Here is an 18127-nt window from a genome sequence, read left to right as displayed (position 1 = left end):
CACTACCCCGCTCACACCACTTGCTATTCAGTGTGTTATTAATTCTGCATAGTTACTCCACTTCTTAGGGTGCTACTCTTCCACTGATCTTTAACCTGCAGCTCGTATCAACTATCAAGCAGTGGAGAAAAAATGTGCTGCACTTTGTGCAAATAAATAGAAGCTACGAATTACATGCATTAATGCATTTTTCTTTTTCTTTTTAGCACAGCAAGAGAGATCATAGATGTTTCAGTAACAAGGCTATCTTTTTTTTAAACTACTTCTACAGGTCTCCTCTTCTTCCCAGAAAATGGCACTCCGGCAGAATAACTAATTTCTGAAAGCACGACATAGGAGAAAAAACAAAACAAAACAAAACAAAAACCAGTTTAAAAAAAAATCCACTAATTGCAAACCATTAGTGGCCTAAACTGTTCCTATTTCTCTGTTCCTTTGTCCTGCTCTGCCACGTTTATAAGGGATACTGCATCTTTGACTGAGCTCCTACCGCACCACCAGACAAGCTACACACAGTTTGGAAGGCCCTATGCAGTCATCATGACAGAAGGCTCCGCAGCCTTTGCACACGATCATGGCTTTCAGCCTGCAGGAGCATTTCAGTTCCAGCTCATCGGCGTTGCTGCTGTCAGCAAATTTCTGAACCGGGATCTGCGCGTTCTGGTTAGACAGGCCTGTGGCAGTGTTTGAACCACTTCCTAAAATTCCAATCGATTTCTCAATTGCAGATGCTGCCCTTTTGAAACTTGTGCTACCAAAGTGTATTGTTGGATAATTTCCACAGAGCTGCTGCTGCTGCTGCTGCTGCTGTGGGTGCTGCGTCTGTATTTTCTGAGCAGCAAGTTGGGTAAAAGGCTTCTGTGGTTCAGAAAGTAAATAGGAAGAGAAATCTGCATTTTTTAATGCAAACGCTTTTAACTGTTCTTTCACTTCGTTCTGATCATAGGAAGCTTGTTTCATGCCCAGTTCGCAGCTGCTGCTTAAACCTTCCTCAAAAGAAATAGGTTCAGATTTTATATTGCTACAGATGCTTGCTGGCTGAGGCCAACTAAGTCTTTTAGTGGTTTCCATAGTAACTGTCGGTTGTTTTTGATCAGAGGGGACTTCTGCATTTGGGTGAGGAGGGGGAGGAGGTGGCAGGGGCGGAGGGGGAGCAGGGGGATGCGCTAATGTTTTACTCTGCAGAGTTTGAGAGGCACTGGCAATGTCATCACCTTCCTTAATTTGAATATTAGGGGAAAACACACTTCCTAGCCTCAGCTGGTGAGCTGCTGTAGAAATATTCACGTCTCCCAAACCCTTCTGTTCCAGGTGTCTGCTAAAAGCAAATGCGTTGCAGCCAGGTGGGCCTTTTGAAGTAGTTTGCAACAAAGCTGCCGTAGGAATGGGGCCTCTTGCAGCCATGGACATTTGGTAAAAATGCTGTCTGTGTGAGGTACTGGCTTCTGCGTGAAAGCTGCCATTTTTATCAATGTGAAATAAGCTCTGCTGGAAACTGCATGAAGGCAACGGTCTCTTCTGCTGCTTGATCTCTGGGCTGTGAGCGATCCGGCTCTGAATGGTGTGTTTGTTAAGCCACTCCTGCTTAAATGGCTGTCCGTGCCCTAGTTGATTCATGCTGGAACTAATTACACAAGGAGCCACTTTAACATCTGTGTCCATTGACACCTTCCCAGGCTCACATTTAATTTGAGCATGTTCCCCTATAGTCCTGGCCATCCTCTTTTTCGGATGGTTTTCACGCTTCCTGATTTGTAGTGGGGCTATACTGCCTGCTGCAAATCCTTTACCATCTGGATTAGGAGAGTTGGAAGCATGTTCAACAATATTTCTCTCAGCCACTACTGTTTTACATACTGAGGTAGTTTGCAAAGGCAAGGGAAGCCTGTTAATTTCTAGTTTGGCTCCTGATCTGGGCTGCGGCAGCACTTTTTCTAAAGGCAGATTGCCCTGCAGTAACTGTGTCACTAAGGGATTGTTGGCCTCCACTGACGACAAGCGACAGCTAGAGCCCCCGGCACTCGTAACTCTCTTTAGGGTTTCTGTTGTCAGGGACAGGGAGTCTTCCATGGAGTCTGCGATGGATGTCTTGGAGGTCTGTGGTGGCTGCACACTCGTGGCTATTTCTGCAGTCTGGGCAGGCATTTCAGGTCCTGTAAAATCCTCGGTGTCCATCCTGAAGCACTTGTCAGTCTCATTAGTTTCCAGTTTAACAGGAACAGCAATGCTTGTCAAAAGACTCCTGGATTGCAGTTCTGACATTTGTGTGTAACTGGAAGGTTCACTTTTGACATTTTTCAAGCAATTTTGCTCTGTGTATTCCTTATGCTTACCAGAGGTAAGATGGCTGACCACTGGCTGGTCTGTATTCATTGCCTCCTCATCACGCCAACAAATTCTATTGTTAGTGTTGTACTGACTGGCACAGGCAGCATTGGCTTCACTTTTCAGTGCTGAAGGACCTCTTAGTTGCTCAGCAAAGCCTTGGCTGGTAGGAACCACCTCAATTAATTTATCTTGAGGAGCAAGAGGCACTTCTCGAAGACTTGAACAACCTGCCTGCAAGTTTTTGCTGTCTTGCTTTGCTGTAATGGCGATAAAGCTGGAACTGTGCTCAAGGTTTTCATTAGCAACCACTTCAGGCCTGCTTATGACAGACACCTGAGGACAAGCTATACTTTGTAAGGCAGCTTCTGTCCTTACAGGTCTGCTCTGCAGGTCAATGCTGTTCTCTACGTTTTCAATAGAGGAAGAAAGTGACAGACTGGAATTCTGGTTTGTAGTGTGGTCAACAATGACTTTACAAGGTATAGACCTATTCATGGCAGTTTGCGTAAAGCTCAGTGGATGAGATTTACCAGAGAGATCCATCCGGTTCCGTGCTCCAGAGCTTTTTTCTAAGAGGTCAGCATTCAATTTAGTAGCATTATCATAAGAGCTTATTGTCACCATGTTACCAGTAAACATTGAGATAGGTGGCCTTGCAACAGAATCTGCTGCTGCAAGGGCCTCACTGCAACTTAAAGCTGACCTGACGGTAGTGTGGATGGAGACAGTGCTCTGCTCGCTACACCCAGTTATGGCTATCTTGTCAGAAGGAAATCTGTTGGTAGTCCCCACTGGAGGAATCAGTACAGAACTACCAGAGAGATGATTTGGCAAGTTACTTGCAATAGATGAAGCTGGCACAGTGGCATAATGACCGGAAACTGCATTATTCACATTGCTACTGGGTACTGGCAATCTTTTGTCATCGATGGCGTTTGATAAGACTGTGTTGTCTATGGAGACTGGTACATTACTGCTATCGATACATTTTGGTCCAACAGTTATGCATGGAGTATCAGCCCCTTGGATGGTTTTCAGCATATTTATATTACAGGCTGAAATTGCTGTGTTTGCGCTGTCAACAGACATTAACACAGAGGATTTATCAACAGAACTTGCAAAAGAAAGTTCTTTAATTGCTCCAGACATAGCAGTGCTGCAAACACACACAGAGACTGAACTTTTATTATAAAGCACTGGCACACTGTTACTTTCAGTAGAGGTAGATGAAATAATTTTCTCACACAATTGTGGCACAGGTATATCATCAGAACTGTGCACAGATATCTCAGTAGCAGTTTCTGGTAATGCAGCTGTGTTAAGGGACTGCTGCAACAAAGTGGTGGTCTCACGGTGATGAGAAGACTTGTTGCTAGGGGACCTGCAGTTAGGATTAACTATAATGACACCAGTAGAACCTTCAATCTTTGTGTCAGCAGTCGTTGGTATCTCCAGAGATGAGGTACTACTTTCCTTTGAGCTGAACTGTGACTTAGATTCTTTATTAGTCTGGAGTAAATGAGCTCTGGCTTGATGCTTTGCAAATAGCTTGGCCTTTGTTTGCTCCTTGATGTGTGCCAGCGTTCTTGTCTTTCCACCTTCGCATGGGGTCCCCATTGCACCAGAGACTATGCTGGCAGCTGCTGCCACGGCTGCTGCAGCTGCAGCTTCTCTTTGGGCTCTTGCTTGCTGAGCTCTTGCTTTGATATCTGCCAGAGTTCTAGCCCCAGTGTTTCTCCCACTGCTGACTGATGTACTTGGGGAAACTCGAGGTTCTGGTTTAGAAACAGGCTGGCTCTTGATGATAAAAGGTGGTCCAATTTTTGAAAGCTGAATCTAAAGGAAGAAAAAGAAAAAAACCCAGTAAATTTTAATGAGATCATCAACTCACTAAAATAACCAGCTGTCTCTTTAAGGGCCAGAGAAAGGTAATTAAAGGAATTACTATTCAGTGCAGGTGGACAAAAACCTGCTAAAACTTAATGATATTTATGCTTCAATATTTTATCATCCTCCAGAGTGAATATGACACCTGTATTAGCCTACTCACACTGATCCTTCTGACAAGAAAAAAGATTGAACTGGATAACAACATGATGCTTATCAGATAAAATTTGTCAGGCCTGTTTTATATTCAGTGCATCTACCTGAGATGATCAGCAAGCCTCGTGCAGTGATACTGGACAAGAACCTGCAAGCAACTCCTTCCTGCAAACATGTGAAAAAGTAACAATCATGTAGTGCCTTTCTCCTTGGTCACCAGTGATTAAGCCTGTGTTTTGCTTATAAACCAGACAACAAATCTTGCCATTAGACAGGATGTAGTGGTATCTCCACTGAGCCTGTTTTCCAACCTCTACGATGGAGGATTTAAAAGGTGCAGAAGTGAGTCATTAAAGGATATGCCTTTTCTTTCCTCACTTGCATTTTTAAGAGACTTGCTTTAGTACATTCCTGGACAACTCTTTCATTACTGAACTTCAAAAATTAAATCCTCAAGACTATAAATAGTAAACACACAAATATTAAAAATTTAAATATCAAGCACTTTAAGCAAAATAATAACCTGTAAAACCACTGGAATTATTAGGATGTTCCTAATTAGGCATATAGTTTTTCAGGATTAAGAATCTTGGAACCACTTTATAACTCACACACTCTCTCAGGATACCCCAAGGTTGGCAAAAAAAAGTTCAATTTCTTAAAATGGACATATGTCTACTGGCTGTCTCTTGCAATAGGACTTAGTGGTTAATGCTATGACTTATCTTCTGGAATGAACTGAGAAGAAAACTAGGTAGTATTTGTAGAAAAAGTAGTCATAAGATATGATGGGAAGTGACAGCCATACAACAGAATGACAGAAGAACAAGGGCTCTTTTTTCCTCCTTTACTTACAAATGATAGGGGTTTGTTGGTGAGATGAAGCCAAATTTTTTTTACACAAAAAGCATACTAGAATTGACTGCCCACAATTCTTCAAAACATTCTGCTTTCAGTTTCAGCAGCAACTCTTTTCAGATTCCACTTTGCATTACCAGAACTCCAAGAGCTCTAAGTGCTTGGTTATTTTTTAATATTATTACAGTAATGACCTTTTTTTATTCCCTAGTGATCTATTTCCTTTATGCTTAGAGAGTTATTAGAATTTATTAGGCTAGATAGAACCTTCCAAATATGAAAGAACATCACTAAACTCAGAACAGGGCTAACTTCCAATTGCATCACTGCTCTTAAAAATAAATTATCTGAAATATGCTTCTGCACTAGTGATTAAAGTCTATTAGTCTATTTGCCCTCCCAGCCATATTAACAATGTTCAGTGACTACAGAAGTTAAAAATAAATGTAGAAAAGGGCATTCTTGAATAATCAAGAACTAGTACTGCAAAGCCAATGACTTAAATACATTAAATTGGATCTTAAACTTGGCTGAAGTCATCAAGTACAAAATGAAAAGGTTCAAAACACTGAGCCTATATATAACTGAATCTACAGAACTCTCTGTTACAAAAAAAACCCTTTCCAACTGAAATATACTTTCTTACATAGCAGAATAATACACATATAAGTGTTTGCTTAGATGGTGTATTTTTTTGCCTTTTGCTTTGCCATTAACAAAGCTATCTATTCTGACTCTTGGTTCTCTTTTTGGATTAAAGTGATGGTTGTTTTTCTAGGTACTGTTATGATAACACTTATTAGTCATGCTTGCTGGAGAAGACATCCACAGAAGAACAAGCACAAAATACAGACGGGCAATCAGAAAAACAAGTGCTGCAAGGGACTGATGGGGAAGATCTTGAATTAAATTAAGCCATGGATACTGGAGAGCTCTCCCACAAACAAAATCAATTTTTTAGCAAAGACCTCTACTGACCAACTGTAGATATATCTGTATCAGAAGTAATTTGGCATGGTGGAAATATAATAGTAAAGCAAAACCATCAGTACTAACAACTCTTATACATCCCCAAAAAATATACCATGTACTGTGCCTGTATGCAGTTCATAGATGGACATAATAAATATTTTGTTTCCAAGCCACCCTATTTATTCATTACTTTACCTTAAGGGGTGGAACTCGGGGTTCCTCTCTGGGTGGCTGTTCTTTATCAGATGGACTTGTTGATGAAGCACTACGATTAGGCAGATCATCATCTATTCTAGCTCTCTTCTCTTTACAGATTCCAAAACTGTGCTGTTCTGCTGTTTTCCTCTTTGGGATCTCTGGGTCTCTACTGTCATTTCTTGCTTCCGGTGATTTTGTGGGTTCTAAAGACTTGGAAGAATGTGAACTCTCTAAACGATTTTGGGTGCTGCCTGTTAGCTTGTGAGATTTACTTCTGCACACTTCAGAGAATGTAGCTTTCTCTAGAGATGAGGTATATAGTTTATCATGTGGCTTTGATGGAAGCAATTCGATATTTTTGCCAAGTGATCCTTCGGATAAGACAGACACCTCTGAAGGCAAGAGTGTACCTTTCTTGTCACTTCTTTGCTGAACACTGTGATTTTTATTTTTGATCACCTCTGGAACAGTGTGTTCTGGGATGGATGCAATGTAGGATTTCTCAATTTCAGAATGTGACTTACATGGTTGATGACTGAGGTTTTTGCTTTGGGACTCTTCCAATACTGAAGTATCAGGTATAATTGTTAATGGACCAACTTTCATATTTTCAGGGGCACTCTGATGTTGTTTTGGCTGAACAAGATTCTCTTCTTGAACCACCTTAGGAATGACAGAGCTTTCTTCTTTCAGAGTGGGAAGGGAGTCTTCCAACAAACATGGTGATTTCCTTTGTTGCAGAGTAAGTCTTTCACTGCTTGGGGAATTAGAAACTGGAGATATCTCTGATGGAAGAGGCAAACTATTTGTCACAAATGTTTCAGAAGTTAGAAGAACAGAAGATACTGAAGATGTTTCTGATGTTAAAGGCAAATCAGACATTGGAGATGTTTCTGATGGTAAAGGTAAATTAGAAGCTGGTGATGCCTCTGATGTTAAAGGTAAATTTGACATCAAAGATGCTTCTGAGGTTACAGGTGAGGTGGACATTGGAGACATTTCTGACATTAAGGGTGTGTGCAAGTTCTCATCACTGGCCTTTTGCTGACTATCACCTTCAATATTTTCAGAACTGGACACTTCAGATGAGCAAGCTGTTTCAAGAGATGCTGGAGTACAGGGTTCCTCTGAAGTCGACTGAGTGTCTCCTCCAGGAGAGGCAATACAAACTTCTGGACTTCCAGAGGAAAAGGAAGTTTCAGAAATACAAGCATTCTCAGACAACTGTTCCTCAGGGTCGCTATGAAGCTCCATATCCACTGCAACGCCTCCACCAGCGAACAAGGAGCCTTCCAGAGCAGCACTTTGCATTTCTGGCACAATTAGCTCTTTTGCAGACTCAGAATCCTTCTCAGCTGTACCGCTGACAGAGTTTGTGGATGAAGCTGATCGTGCTGGTGATATGCAATCCTCCAGCTGATCTATCACAACTGACATCTCCTCCTGAGGGCATTCTGACTTCAACTCTACTTTAATTTCAGTGCGAGATACAGTATCAGTTACATCATTCATCATGACACAGGACTCAGTGCTGTCTGCAAGCTGTACTGCCTCTGTTTCCTCATTTGTGCCACCTGGACTTACAGACTCCTCAGAAAACTCATGTTCTGGCTTATGGTTCTCCTCTTGGCATTCACAAATACTTGTCTCGACCTCTTCAGCAATTTCCTCCTGAATGACTGATTCTTCAGGTATCAGTATATCTTCAGAATCTGCTGTTAGATCCTTGACAGGAACCTGTTCCATACTAGAATGAGATGGACTATACTCTCTCTCTGGTAAAGGTGGAACTTTAGCACCTTTCTCCTCTTGATCCTCAAAGGTTGCTTGCTTAGAAGGACCAGGTGTGCCAGAAGATCCGCACAAAGAATTGCTTTCATCTTCATCATTGTTCTGCACTGCAGTGAGCTTTGTTGATTCTCCTCTTGACATTCCCAACCTAGAAGAAAAAAACCCCAGAAATTAAAATAGGGATTTCCATCACATTAAGGATAAGGGAATACACTAACCTTTCTCACTCACATTTTTATGTCCAAAAAGTACATATTTTCAGGTTTTAAATATAAAAAATACATATTTTCAGGTTTTGCTTAGGTGGTGGGTAACTAATTTATACACAGTTTTATGTATTTTGGAAACCTATCTACGGAGATTTACTTACAAGTGTTAAAAACCAAGAATATTTTTAATATAAGTAATCTCTCTGTCTACATTCCTGTTTTTTTTAGGTTTTTTTTTCTTTTGTTTTGATTTTTTCTTTTTTTTTTTTTTTGCTTTGTTTTGTTTTTTAAATACCAGCACAATATTGCAACACTGGTACAGCATCCATTGCAGAATAAATGCACAACTGCATCATCTTCTAGTGGGAACAGTTGTAAAGGAAATCCCTTTTTCCCTCCTTCATCAGCTTTTAGGGTCAACACAGCCTGCAATATGAAAGAAGTTTAACATTCTTAAGGAGCTAAAAGATACACATTTACAATCTATGCATTCATTCTCAGGGATGAAGTGCAAAGGAGCCATGTATACTATGCAAGCTTCTGAAGATTTTCTTACCTTTGATCCTGAAAATACTAATTTAAATAAAGTTTTATTACTTCAGCAGAATTAAAAAATCCACAAAAAACCCCAAACAAAACTAAAGGCGAGATATGAAAAAAAAAAAAAGTTGTTTTAAAAAATGTATGTGCTCTGACATCCTCATTTCCTTCTAAGGCCAGTGGGAGTACAGAATTCAGCATCTTTAGTAAGATTTTCCAAGCTGACTTTATGCCTCAACAATTCCGTAATAGTAGAAAATACACAAAAGCTTGGTGGGAGGCCTTAAAAGAAATTTCATGGTCTTAAGGATCTTCTAATCTACTAAACAGATTTCTGTTATCATTTAATCAGAAAATAAAGAATAAAATGGAAACAAGCAAGCATAAAAGATATTCAGAAGCTATAGAAGCAAAATTGCTTGTCAGTGTGTAGCCAGAGGATAGAGATACAAAGGCCTATTCAGATGAAAGTACAGAACACATAAAAAACCAAAATCTGTGGTTGTGCATTTTAAAAACACCAAGCAGATGTATTACAGTGAGAGCTGTAAACAGAAAAAAAAAAAAAAAAAAAAAAAAAAAAAAAAAAACAAAAAAAAAAAAACAAAAAAAAAAAAAAAAACAAGAAAAAAAACCCAAACCAACCCAGCCTGGAACTGACATCCCAAAAAGCATACTTAATTATTAGTATTGCCTACTACTACACACTAATAATGAACAAAGTCTCCCTCTGCATCAATACGTTGAGGAAGGATCCTCTAGAGATCAATTCAGAGCAGCAAATTCACAATTCCCACACTGAATGCATTTCAGAATATGTGTCTTTCTTCTGTATAGACTATAAGTTCCCCATATGGTCTAAGTTCAGGTTGTAAGTTTAGGTGAATAAAGCTTAGTTTACCAGGGTTTTGTTGAGTAACTTCCTCTAAAATTCCTTGTGTTAAGGAGCCAAAGTTATCTCAGGAAAATGGGAAGGGAAAACAAATCCACTCCATTACTGAAAACTGAATCAATGGTCTATTTTCTCTAGCTGGGTACATCATGAAAAGATACTGCTTGATGGTTATCTTCATGGATTGAAAATCAGCAAAGGAAGGAAGGACAGGATAAAGTTGAATGAAACTGTCACACGGACACTACACAAATACACACATTCTAGTACCATACTGCAGACAAAGAACTCTAAGGGAAATAAGATAAAGCAGATTAAGGCCAGCAGAACACATACTGAATCTTAATCATTTTTTTCAATATTGGAAATACTACTATGTTGGAGAAGAAACTGAAGAAAAAGGCTTTCTAAAGAAGAAGGCTCAAGATCAGCATGTTTAAGGCAATCTCAGATTGCAAAATAAACAGCTGATCTGTCTTCTCCCTTAGAGAAAAAGACACCAAAGTTTGCAAAACAGCACAAAAATACGAGTGCAGCAGCAAGCAGATTTCAATGAAAGTGCTAAGGACAGGATTTAACTGGTAGAGTAAGGGCACTCAGTCATCCAGTAAATAAACCCAAAAAGCTACTCAAGGATATATGAATGCTGATATTCTAGTGCTGTGATAAATAGTACTGGGGGGAAAAAGAACCAAAGTAAGGAAAGGATTAAATCAGCAATAAAATTTGGAGGAGGTCTACCCAAAACTAAAGCTCTGATCTAGCTGATAGTACTATCCTGACATGTAACTCTCAAAAGTGAGAAAAGAGATAATATATTGACATAATAGAGTATAACCCTTGAAATCTTGGGGCAACAAGCCAGAAGAATGTGGATTTCTATCAACATGCATCAGCTGATCCTAGATAAATAACTGCAGAATAAGATTTTGTATTTTGAAAAAAGTCAGAGAGAGGAAAAATGAACAAATATGAGGAAGTGGAAAAAGAACAAAAATGGATGGAAGTAAACTGCAACTGACAGTACCACGATAAACAGCCTGGTTACAGAAAAGAGCAAATACAAGATGCAATGCTTAGAGCTAACAGGGAAAAAGCACTCTAAAGTCTTTGATTGCCATCAACTGTGGAGTGTATAAAATGCTTACAGAGATTCTGCATCTATTAATGGTCCTTCCCTAAGCAGAAGGTGAAACTTGAATTTACTTATGAAATATTAGCAGATCAAATTCACTTAAGTCAGAGCAAAAATACCTCTATGTAAAGTGAGCAAGTCAGCCTGCAAGACAGATTCATTTTGCAGACAGCGCATGTGAGAAACAGCTCGAGGAAGCTTACAAATAACTGCTAGTTCAGTCAAATCAACATAGCCCAATCATACTGAAAGCTAGTTTAAAAACCAAAGTGAAAAAAGGTAAGAGAATCATGGAGTCACAGCATATCCTGAGTTGAAAAGGATCCACAAGATCCCCTGAGTCCAGCGCTTGTCCCTGCACAGGACTGCCCCATGAACCAACACAAGGTGGAAGCTACAGCAAAAGCTACCATTATATGAGTAAACAATGAGGAAAAGTATTTAAGTCAGTGAAGTACCTCTGCCTACATAACAGCCAAGCAGAAGAAAGCAAGTGAAACAATGCAAGCAGGGGAAAGGGCAGGCAGGACCAGATTCAATACTTCAGTCAAAATGGAAATTATGTGGAATATGACATTTTGCATAACAATGTTGATGTCAGAAACCTATGAAACCAAATGACATGTATCATCACAGACTGAGCAATTATCTGCCAAGCACCATGGTATCCAGCATTCAGCCAGCACAGCAGGACTGCTGGCTCTGCAGAATTATGAGCATCATTCTGTGACAGTCATTTTTGACTGAGGAACTCCTGCATTGCTGGTAATAAACTTCTACTTCTTGTGGATGGCCCTATACCAGTATCTTATACAGCCCTTTCCTCCATGAAAGGTTAGTCACTGACTCTTGACATGCATAATGAAAAGCCATTATGTTCTTTATCTGAAAACCTAAATAGAATTTTTTGATACTAAAAGGATCAATACCTGGACAAAACTGAAGTCTCAAAGCTGTTTACTAAGAAATTAAACATTTTACAATAAGACAGTCTGACACATTAAGAGCCTAGTATTTCCATTATATGTAAAGATAAAGTGCTGTAGAAAAAATACTCTGGAGGGAAAGCACCTAGCAAGGGTGCACAAAATACTAAAATGGATCTGTCTATTTCTTGCCTCATTTTCACTACGTTTCCCAGTAGTCCAAGACAGGGGATTGTGAGAAGTAGTACTGTTACTGCAGAATCATTTTTTTAATCTTTAAGATAATAAGTTATATGAGGGGTTCCCCTCATATAACCCTGTGCCCTGGATTTCTTAAGTGAAAAACACCTGACAGCAAAACGAAGACAACTTATGTAATGATTGTTCCCATTGAACAATTTTTCTGCTAAGTATTATGCATACATTTGATGGAGTAGACAGTGAGATAGATTGAGAACTGACTGAATGGCAGATCCCAGTGGGTTGTAATCAGTGGCACAGGGTGTATTTGGAGGCTCATCATTAGTTGTGTCCCCCAAGGCTCAATACTGGGCCCAATATAGTTTAACTTATTCATCAATGATTTAGATGAAGTGGTAGATGCCTTCTCAGCATTAGAATCACTGACAACACAAAGCTGGGACAAGTGGCCAAAACACCAGAGCCTGTGCAACCCTTCAGAAGGACCCTGACAGGTAAGAGAGATCAGCAGAGAAGTGTCTGAAATTCAACAAAGGCAAGTGCAGGGTCCTGCACCTGGGGAGGAATAGCCCTGGCACCAGCACAGGCTGGGGAGTGACCTGATGGGAAGCAGCTCTGCAGAGAAGGACATGGGGTCATGGTGGACAATGAGCAGTCCATGAGCCAGCAGTGCCCTTGGGGCCAAGATGGCCAATGGTATCCTGGAAGCATTAGGAAGAGCATTCCAGCAGGTTGGGGGAGGTGCTCCTGCCTCTCTCCTGTGCCCTGGTGAGGCCACAGGTGGCGTGCTGTGTGCAGTTCTGGCTCCTGGGTACAAGAGAGAAATGGAACTTCTAGAGATGGTCCAGTGGAGGGCAACAAAGATGACTGAGGGCTTGGAGCATCCCTCTTAGGAGGACAGGCTGAGGGAGCTGGGCCTTTTCAGCCTTGAGATGAGGCAATTGAAAGGAGACCTCATCAATTTCTGTAAGTGCCTAAAGGGAGAATGTCAAGAGGATGGGGCTGGGCTCTTCTTGGTGATGCCAGGCAATAGGACAAGAGGCAATGGGCAGAAATTGAGGCACAGGAAATTCCACTTGAATGTGAGGAATAACTTCACTATGCAGTGACTGAGCACTGGAACGGATTGCCCACAGAGAGTGTGGAGTCTCCCTCACTGGAAAACTGCCTCAATGCAATCCTTTGCCATGTGCTCAAGGATGACCCTGTTTGAGCAGAAAGTTTGGACCAGATGAGTGACTGTGGCCCCTTCCAACCTTACCATTCTGTGATTCTGGGATATATTTAAAAATACTTTTAAATAAAAAGAAAAAAATCAGTAATTGCTAAATAGCTAGCTTATACTTTATAATAAATTAGTGTTTTTAAGAACAGAGAAATAATTCTAAGTATTGATGAATTAGCTTTTAAAAATAATTTCTAAAAGGAAAATTCTTGGATTTTAAGAAGATGTGAATCTCCTTAAATTTTGTTTTTTAAAAGAAATGAAGATAAACACCGAACTTCAGCTGCTGAAGGTCATCATCATCAGTGTAATTGTGTATCATCATCATCAATGAAATTGTGCTGACTCACCCTAGTTGTGCACCTAGAGTGATACTACATTTAATTTTAGTCAGTTAAAGGTATTTATTTATTCTTTGCATCTCACTTTAAAATTAAATTAGTCATTGTCACTTCCATTTATCTCTAGCTAACATTTTTTCTATGTCACATATTCTTCTCAGGCCAATGGGACATCTCAGTCAAAAAATCAAAAATTCTATTTGATTTTAGGAACACTGCAACTAGCTTAGAAAAAATAAAACAAATTAAAACATATTACAGAAATATTGCTACTGGTCTTCTCATCTGTAGAAGCTGTATTTATATTTTGCAGGAGGGAGGAATTGCCCTAATGCTATCTTTTAAAAGATAATTAAAAAATATTCACATGCTTGTGTCTTAAGCTCTCTTTGGAATGAATTTTTATGGATGAGTTATGACTCTTTAAAAACACAATTGTAATGCAAGTGCAGACACACGACTATAATTCTACCCACAACTTCTTATATTGGGGAATGACTGCTCTTGATAACTGCATTATTAAGTTTTACAGCATATGACCATGCTACGTGAAGCATAGAATTATATTTTCATTTCCTCCTAAAAGAAAATATAAAAAATCCTTTTATTTGCTTCAGTACTTACTTTTCACCATAAAACCTTTCAAAGAATTTTTCTTTCCAAGGTTCTGTTTTCTTTTCCTTTTCAATCTCTTGTCTGATGCGCAACTGCATTTCTGGTGTAAATTCTCCTAAAAAACAAATACTTAACATATTGAATAAAAGTTGTCAAGGATTAATTTAATACAGGTAATTATAAATTGTGAATAAAATGATGATGTACAGTGATTTCTGATACAATCATCCAACAATGCCAAATGTAATGAATGAAAACCAAAAGGGAGAGCGACATAGAAAGATTTAATTTACTATATACCATCAGTATTTCAAAGGTATATTGGCAGGGTTTAGTTGCATGCATTCATGTTTCCAAGGCTGACAGTGATGAAAATACTTGGGTTTTTTTTAACTGTCAAAATAAGCTGCCACAGCAAGCTGAAAAAATGTACTCTAAATTCAAAATGGAATTGGCAATTGCTCTTTTGCTGAATTACTGGTCTATTACAGTTTCTATTCTAAAAGTATTTCTCAAATGTAGAAAAAGAGACGCTCTTCATAAAAACAATTAACCTTGGGCAGACCTGAGAGCAAGCAGTTACCTTCTGCCAGTCGCTGTTTCCACCCTTGCGCTGCATATGCGAAGAACTCGTTATTTAGAGCGGAGCTACTGAGGCGCAAAACTCCATCGCTCCCCATCTAGAAAATAAGCCAATGGTAGCAGAAGACAGTGTCAGAAACAGCGTCAGCTAAGATCACATCAAAACAGAGTTTCAATTAGGAGAAATGGGGGAAGTGTAGGCAGTGGGAAGAATACAAAATGACTACTACTAAAACAGCATTTTCATGCTAGTCGTTACTGTAAATGGAAGTGAACTAATCCAGCATCAATGTGCTCTCTTCAGTCATAAGTGTTCCTGATGATAACTCAGTTTACAACTGATTGATGTGCTTTAATCACAGCCCTGTCTTGAGACTATGTCTAGAGGCATTGTATGCAATCAAAAATCAAGATCATTATTGTACTTGTGCATCTGCCTATAATATGGTACAAAACAAATTAATTAAATGCAATGAAGACAGTAACTTTGGTATTTCTAAATAAACCTAATACTCGTGTTAGCTAATAAGCTGTATTGGCCAAAGAGCGGATGACAGGCAGTTTTTAACAAAAGAACTGATCACTGAAACTGAAAACAGCTCTACACATAATTTTATAGGCATCAAAAGTGAAATCTGTGGAAGAACATTAGAATTATTTGTATTTTCTACATTTGTCAAATATTCAATGATAAGATAACATTAAAAAAGTCTTTATCATAGTATTTTCTACAATAGTTTTTAAAAGCAATCCAACTATTGAGCTGTCTTTTAGCACAAAACTTAATGTATATTGTCAGGCTTGTGAGGATATTTCTGTTTCTGAAAGAATTCTAATAATTGCAAAAGGTAATTATATGAAATATATTAGCAATGAATATCACCTCTAGCATAATAAACAGAAAGAAGTAAAAAAAAAAAAGAAATTAAAAAGAAAGGAAACAGCAGCAGCAGAAGTAATTTTGCTAGAACAAAGACTCTCACTATTTTACATCCTTCCTGGTAAGTAAGAGATAAATGTTTGACAACACTGTTTGTAATCTAGCAGTAAAATCCAGCACATTTTCCACCATATTAATAGATGTTTTAGCTAAGTAATATCCCCTAGTTCTCAGTGCCTGTTTCCAACAAGAGCCAGAAAGACACAGGCATGCCAGAAACACTGAATGATATTTCAGTGTAGTTAACTCATAGAGCTCTGTATTTCACTGATAATACAGGCCCTATTTTGAGAAGTCTTTGTTAATTTACTCATTGCCTAGTTGACATCCTGTCCCACAATTATCTCAGAGGAGTAAACCAGAAAGATATGAAGTAGTAACCAGAGAAATAGCAATTAGCATGGACTCTGAAAAACAGGCATTGCTAAAGGCTTTTGATTACAGTAAGAAAATATGTGCATTGCGGCGTGGGTTTTTGCTCTCCCCGGCTGCACGCGGCTCTTGGGAGCCCGGCTGTGGCGTAGCTTCCACGTGCTGCCGGGGTTTGCTGCCGCGGGTTCCCGGACACGGCTCCATGTCTCGGGCGCGTGGGCTGGCCAGTCTCTGTTACCGTGCGCTAGGGACCCGGCAAAGAGGTAAAGAATTTGTCCATTTACTCCGTGCTTGGCAGGAACGGTTTATTGGTCACGTGGCACGGTTCGATGGAAAGACGCGACCGCTCCCAGCACTCGCATGGGAGCAAATGGCGCCTGACTGCCGGCAGGACAGGGCTTTATGGAGGGGCGGGGCGAGAGGATCCACGGCCTGCCGGCCAATAGGGGCGGCTGCCGTGGCGGTGACGCCAGCAACAGCGACCAACCAGAGAACCCCGCAGGGGCGGGCACCGAGCCTTGGGCTGAGCGGGACCGTGTGGCTCGGGGCGGCCAGCACGGGGTTTCCCGGGGCCGGACGGCAGGGTGGTTACAGGAGCGGCACAGGGGTAAGAGCCGGCAGCGGGCAACATGGGGCCAGAAACCGCGGGGGGGAACAACACGGGGGAAACGCGGGATTACAGAACTTGACTTATTTTAACATAAATTAAAAACCCTCATCTAAACCCAAACTCCGGGATGCAACAGTGCATGGTACAGAGTTCCTCAGCAAGATATGAACCTACAAAACTGCTGCCTGTGCTTTCCTGCTATATGGCATTGTTTTGCCAACATGTCATAGAAGTTGGGTTTAAGTGGGTTGGATATGTAACATTTCTATACATCTCATGATGTGGGTTATGGAACACATGCATATTAATTACAGGTAGGCTATGACTAATGCTGCAGCTAGAGGAAAACTGAAAAGAAACAGTGAAACATGCAGCAGAAGCAGCAAGATAATAAAAACAGTGAGGTGAGAAAGGCGATAAAAAACATGTACTTAGTGTATAAATCAAACTACTATGACACATTATCTTCTTCCTGCACAAATGAATTTTGCCAGAAATACTTAAATTGCACAATTAATACATTAAAGAGGGATTTTAAAATACTAGTCCCTCTTTCACCTGAACAAACAAACCAGTATATGGTCAAAACCAGCACAATTACACAATTTTCTAGAAAGATCAGATGCAAAGTCACAAAGAAAAGAATCACAACTTACTAAACAATCAACTCCTTGTTACTCTAAGAAAGGTGTTGAAGCTACCTTAAGTTTCAACACAAAAGGAGATGAAATGGAAAAACTCACTTGCCAACATATGTTCTACTCCAATCTTCATTAAATTAAAGATTTTTTTTCTCTAAGCCTGGCAATATTTTGCAAAAAAATAGTCATACAGACGTTAAATTCTAATAATTAACCACATTTAACTGAAGGCTGTGTCTCAAAGGTGTGGACCTCCTAAAACTCCATGGCTCAGCTGATGACTAACAGTGTAGCCATATCACCAACCAGATCAAAAGATCTCATAGGAAAGTAATGATTTGTGGACAATAACTTTCTGTTAAATAAGCAAAATTATCCAACTTATTCAAAGGTCACACCTCTATTAGATTTCATGCAAAGCTGGAATGTACCACAATAGGTAGAAAGAGATTGCCACTTGTCAGCAGCAATCCACTATCAGATTGCATTAAACATAATTTGAAACTGCAGCCAAGTGTGATTGAGCTATTTCACCAGACTGCAGAAATGAAGAGCATTATACAGACTGCCAAATTATATTACCATGTGAATACAAGAAGAACAATGTTAGCTTCATTGTAACCCTGTTGTTGTAAGGGCAGGAGAAAATCAAGCTTTGCAGGAAGAGTTACCTCACCTTTTATTTTTGTTGGCTAATATACTTTAGAA

At 39.8% G+C, this 18127-nt stretch overlaps 1 protein-coding gene across 1 annotated transcript in view; it reads right to left on the bottom strand.

The window, feature by feature from the left end:
- Positions 1 to 486: 486 nt before the first annotated feature.
- ASXL3 (ASXL transcriptional regulator 3) overlaps positions 487 to 18127 on the bottom strand; it is a 125054-nt gene continuing 107413 nt past the window's right edge. Inside the window, exons 9-12 of the mRNA XM_053956983.1 lie at positions 14858 to 14954; positions 14284 to 14389; positions 6397 to 8338; positions 487 to 4164 (exon numbers count right to left, since the gene is read on the bottom strand). Coding sequence (XP_053812958.1) covers positions 487 to 4164; positions 6397 to 8338; positions 14284 to 14389; positions 14858 to 14954 — 5823 coding nt within the window. The remainder of the gene's footprint in view (positions 4165 to 6396; positions 8339 to 14283; positions 14390 to 14857; positions 14955 to 18127) is intronic.

The sequence above is a fragment of the Vidua chalybeata genome, chromosome 1, assembly GCF_026979565.1.
Source record: "Vidua chalybeata isolate OUT-0048 chromosome 1, bVidCha1 merged haplotype, whole genome shotgun sequence".
NCBI classification, from domain to species: Eukaryota; Metazoa; Chordata; class Aves; order Passeriformes; family Viduidae; genus Vidua; species Vidua chalybeata.
Note: the sequence above shows the minus strand (reverse complement) of the source record. Positions and strands in the feature narration are given on the sequence as shown.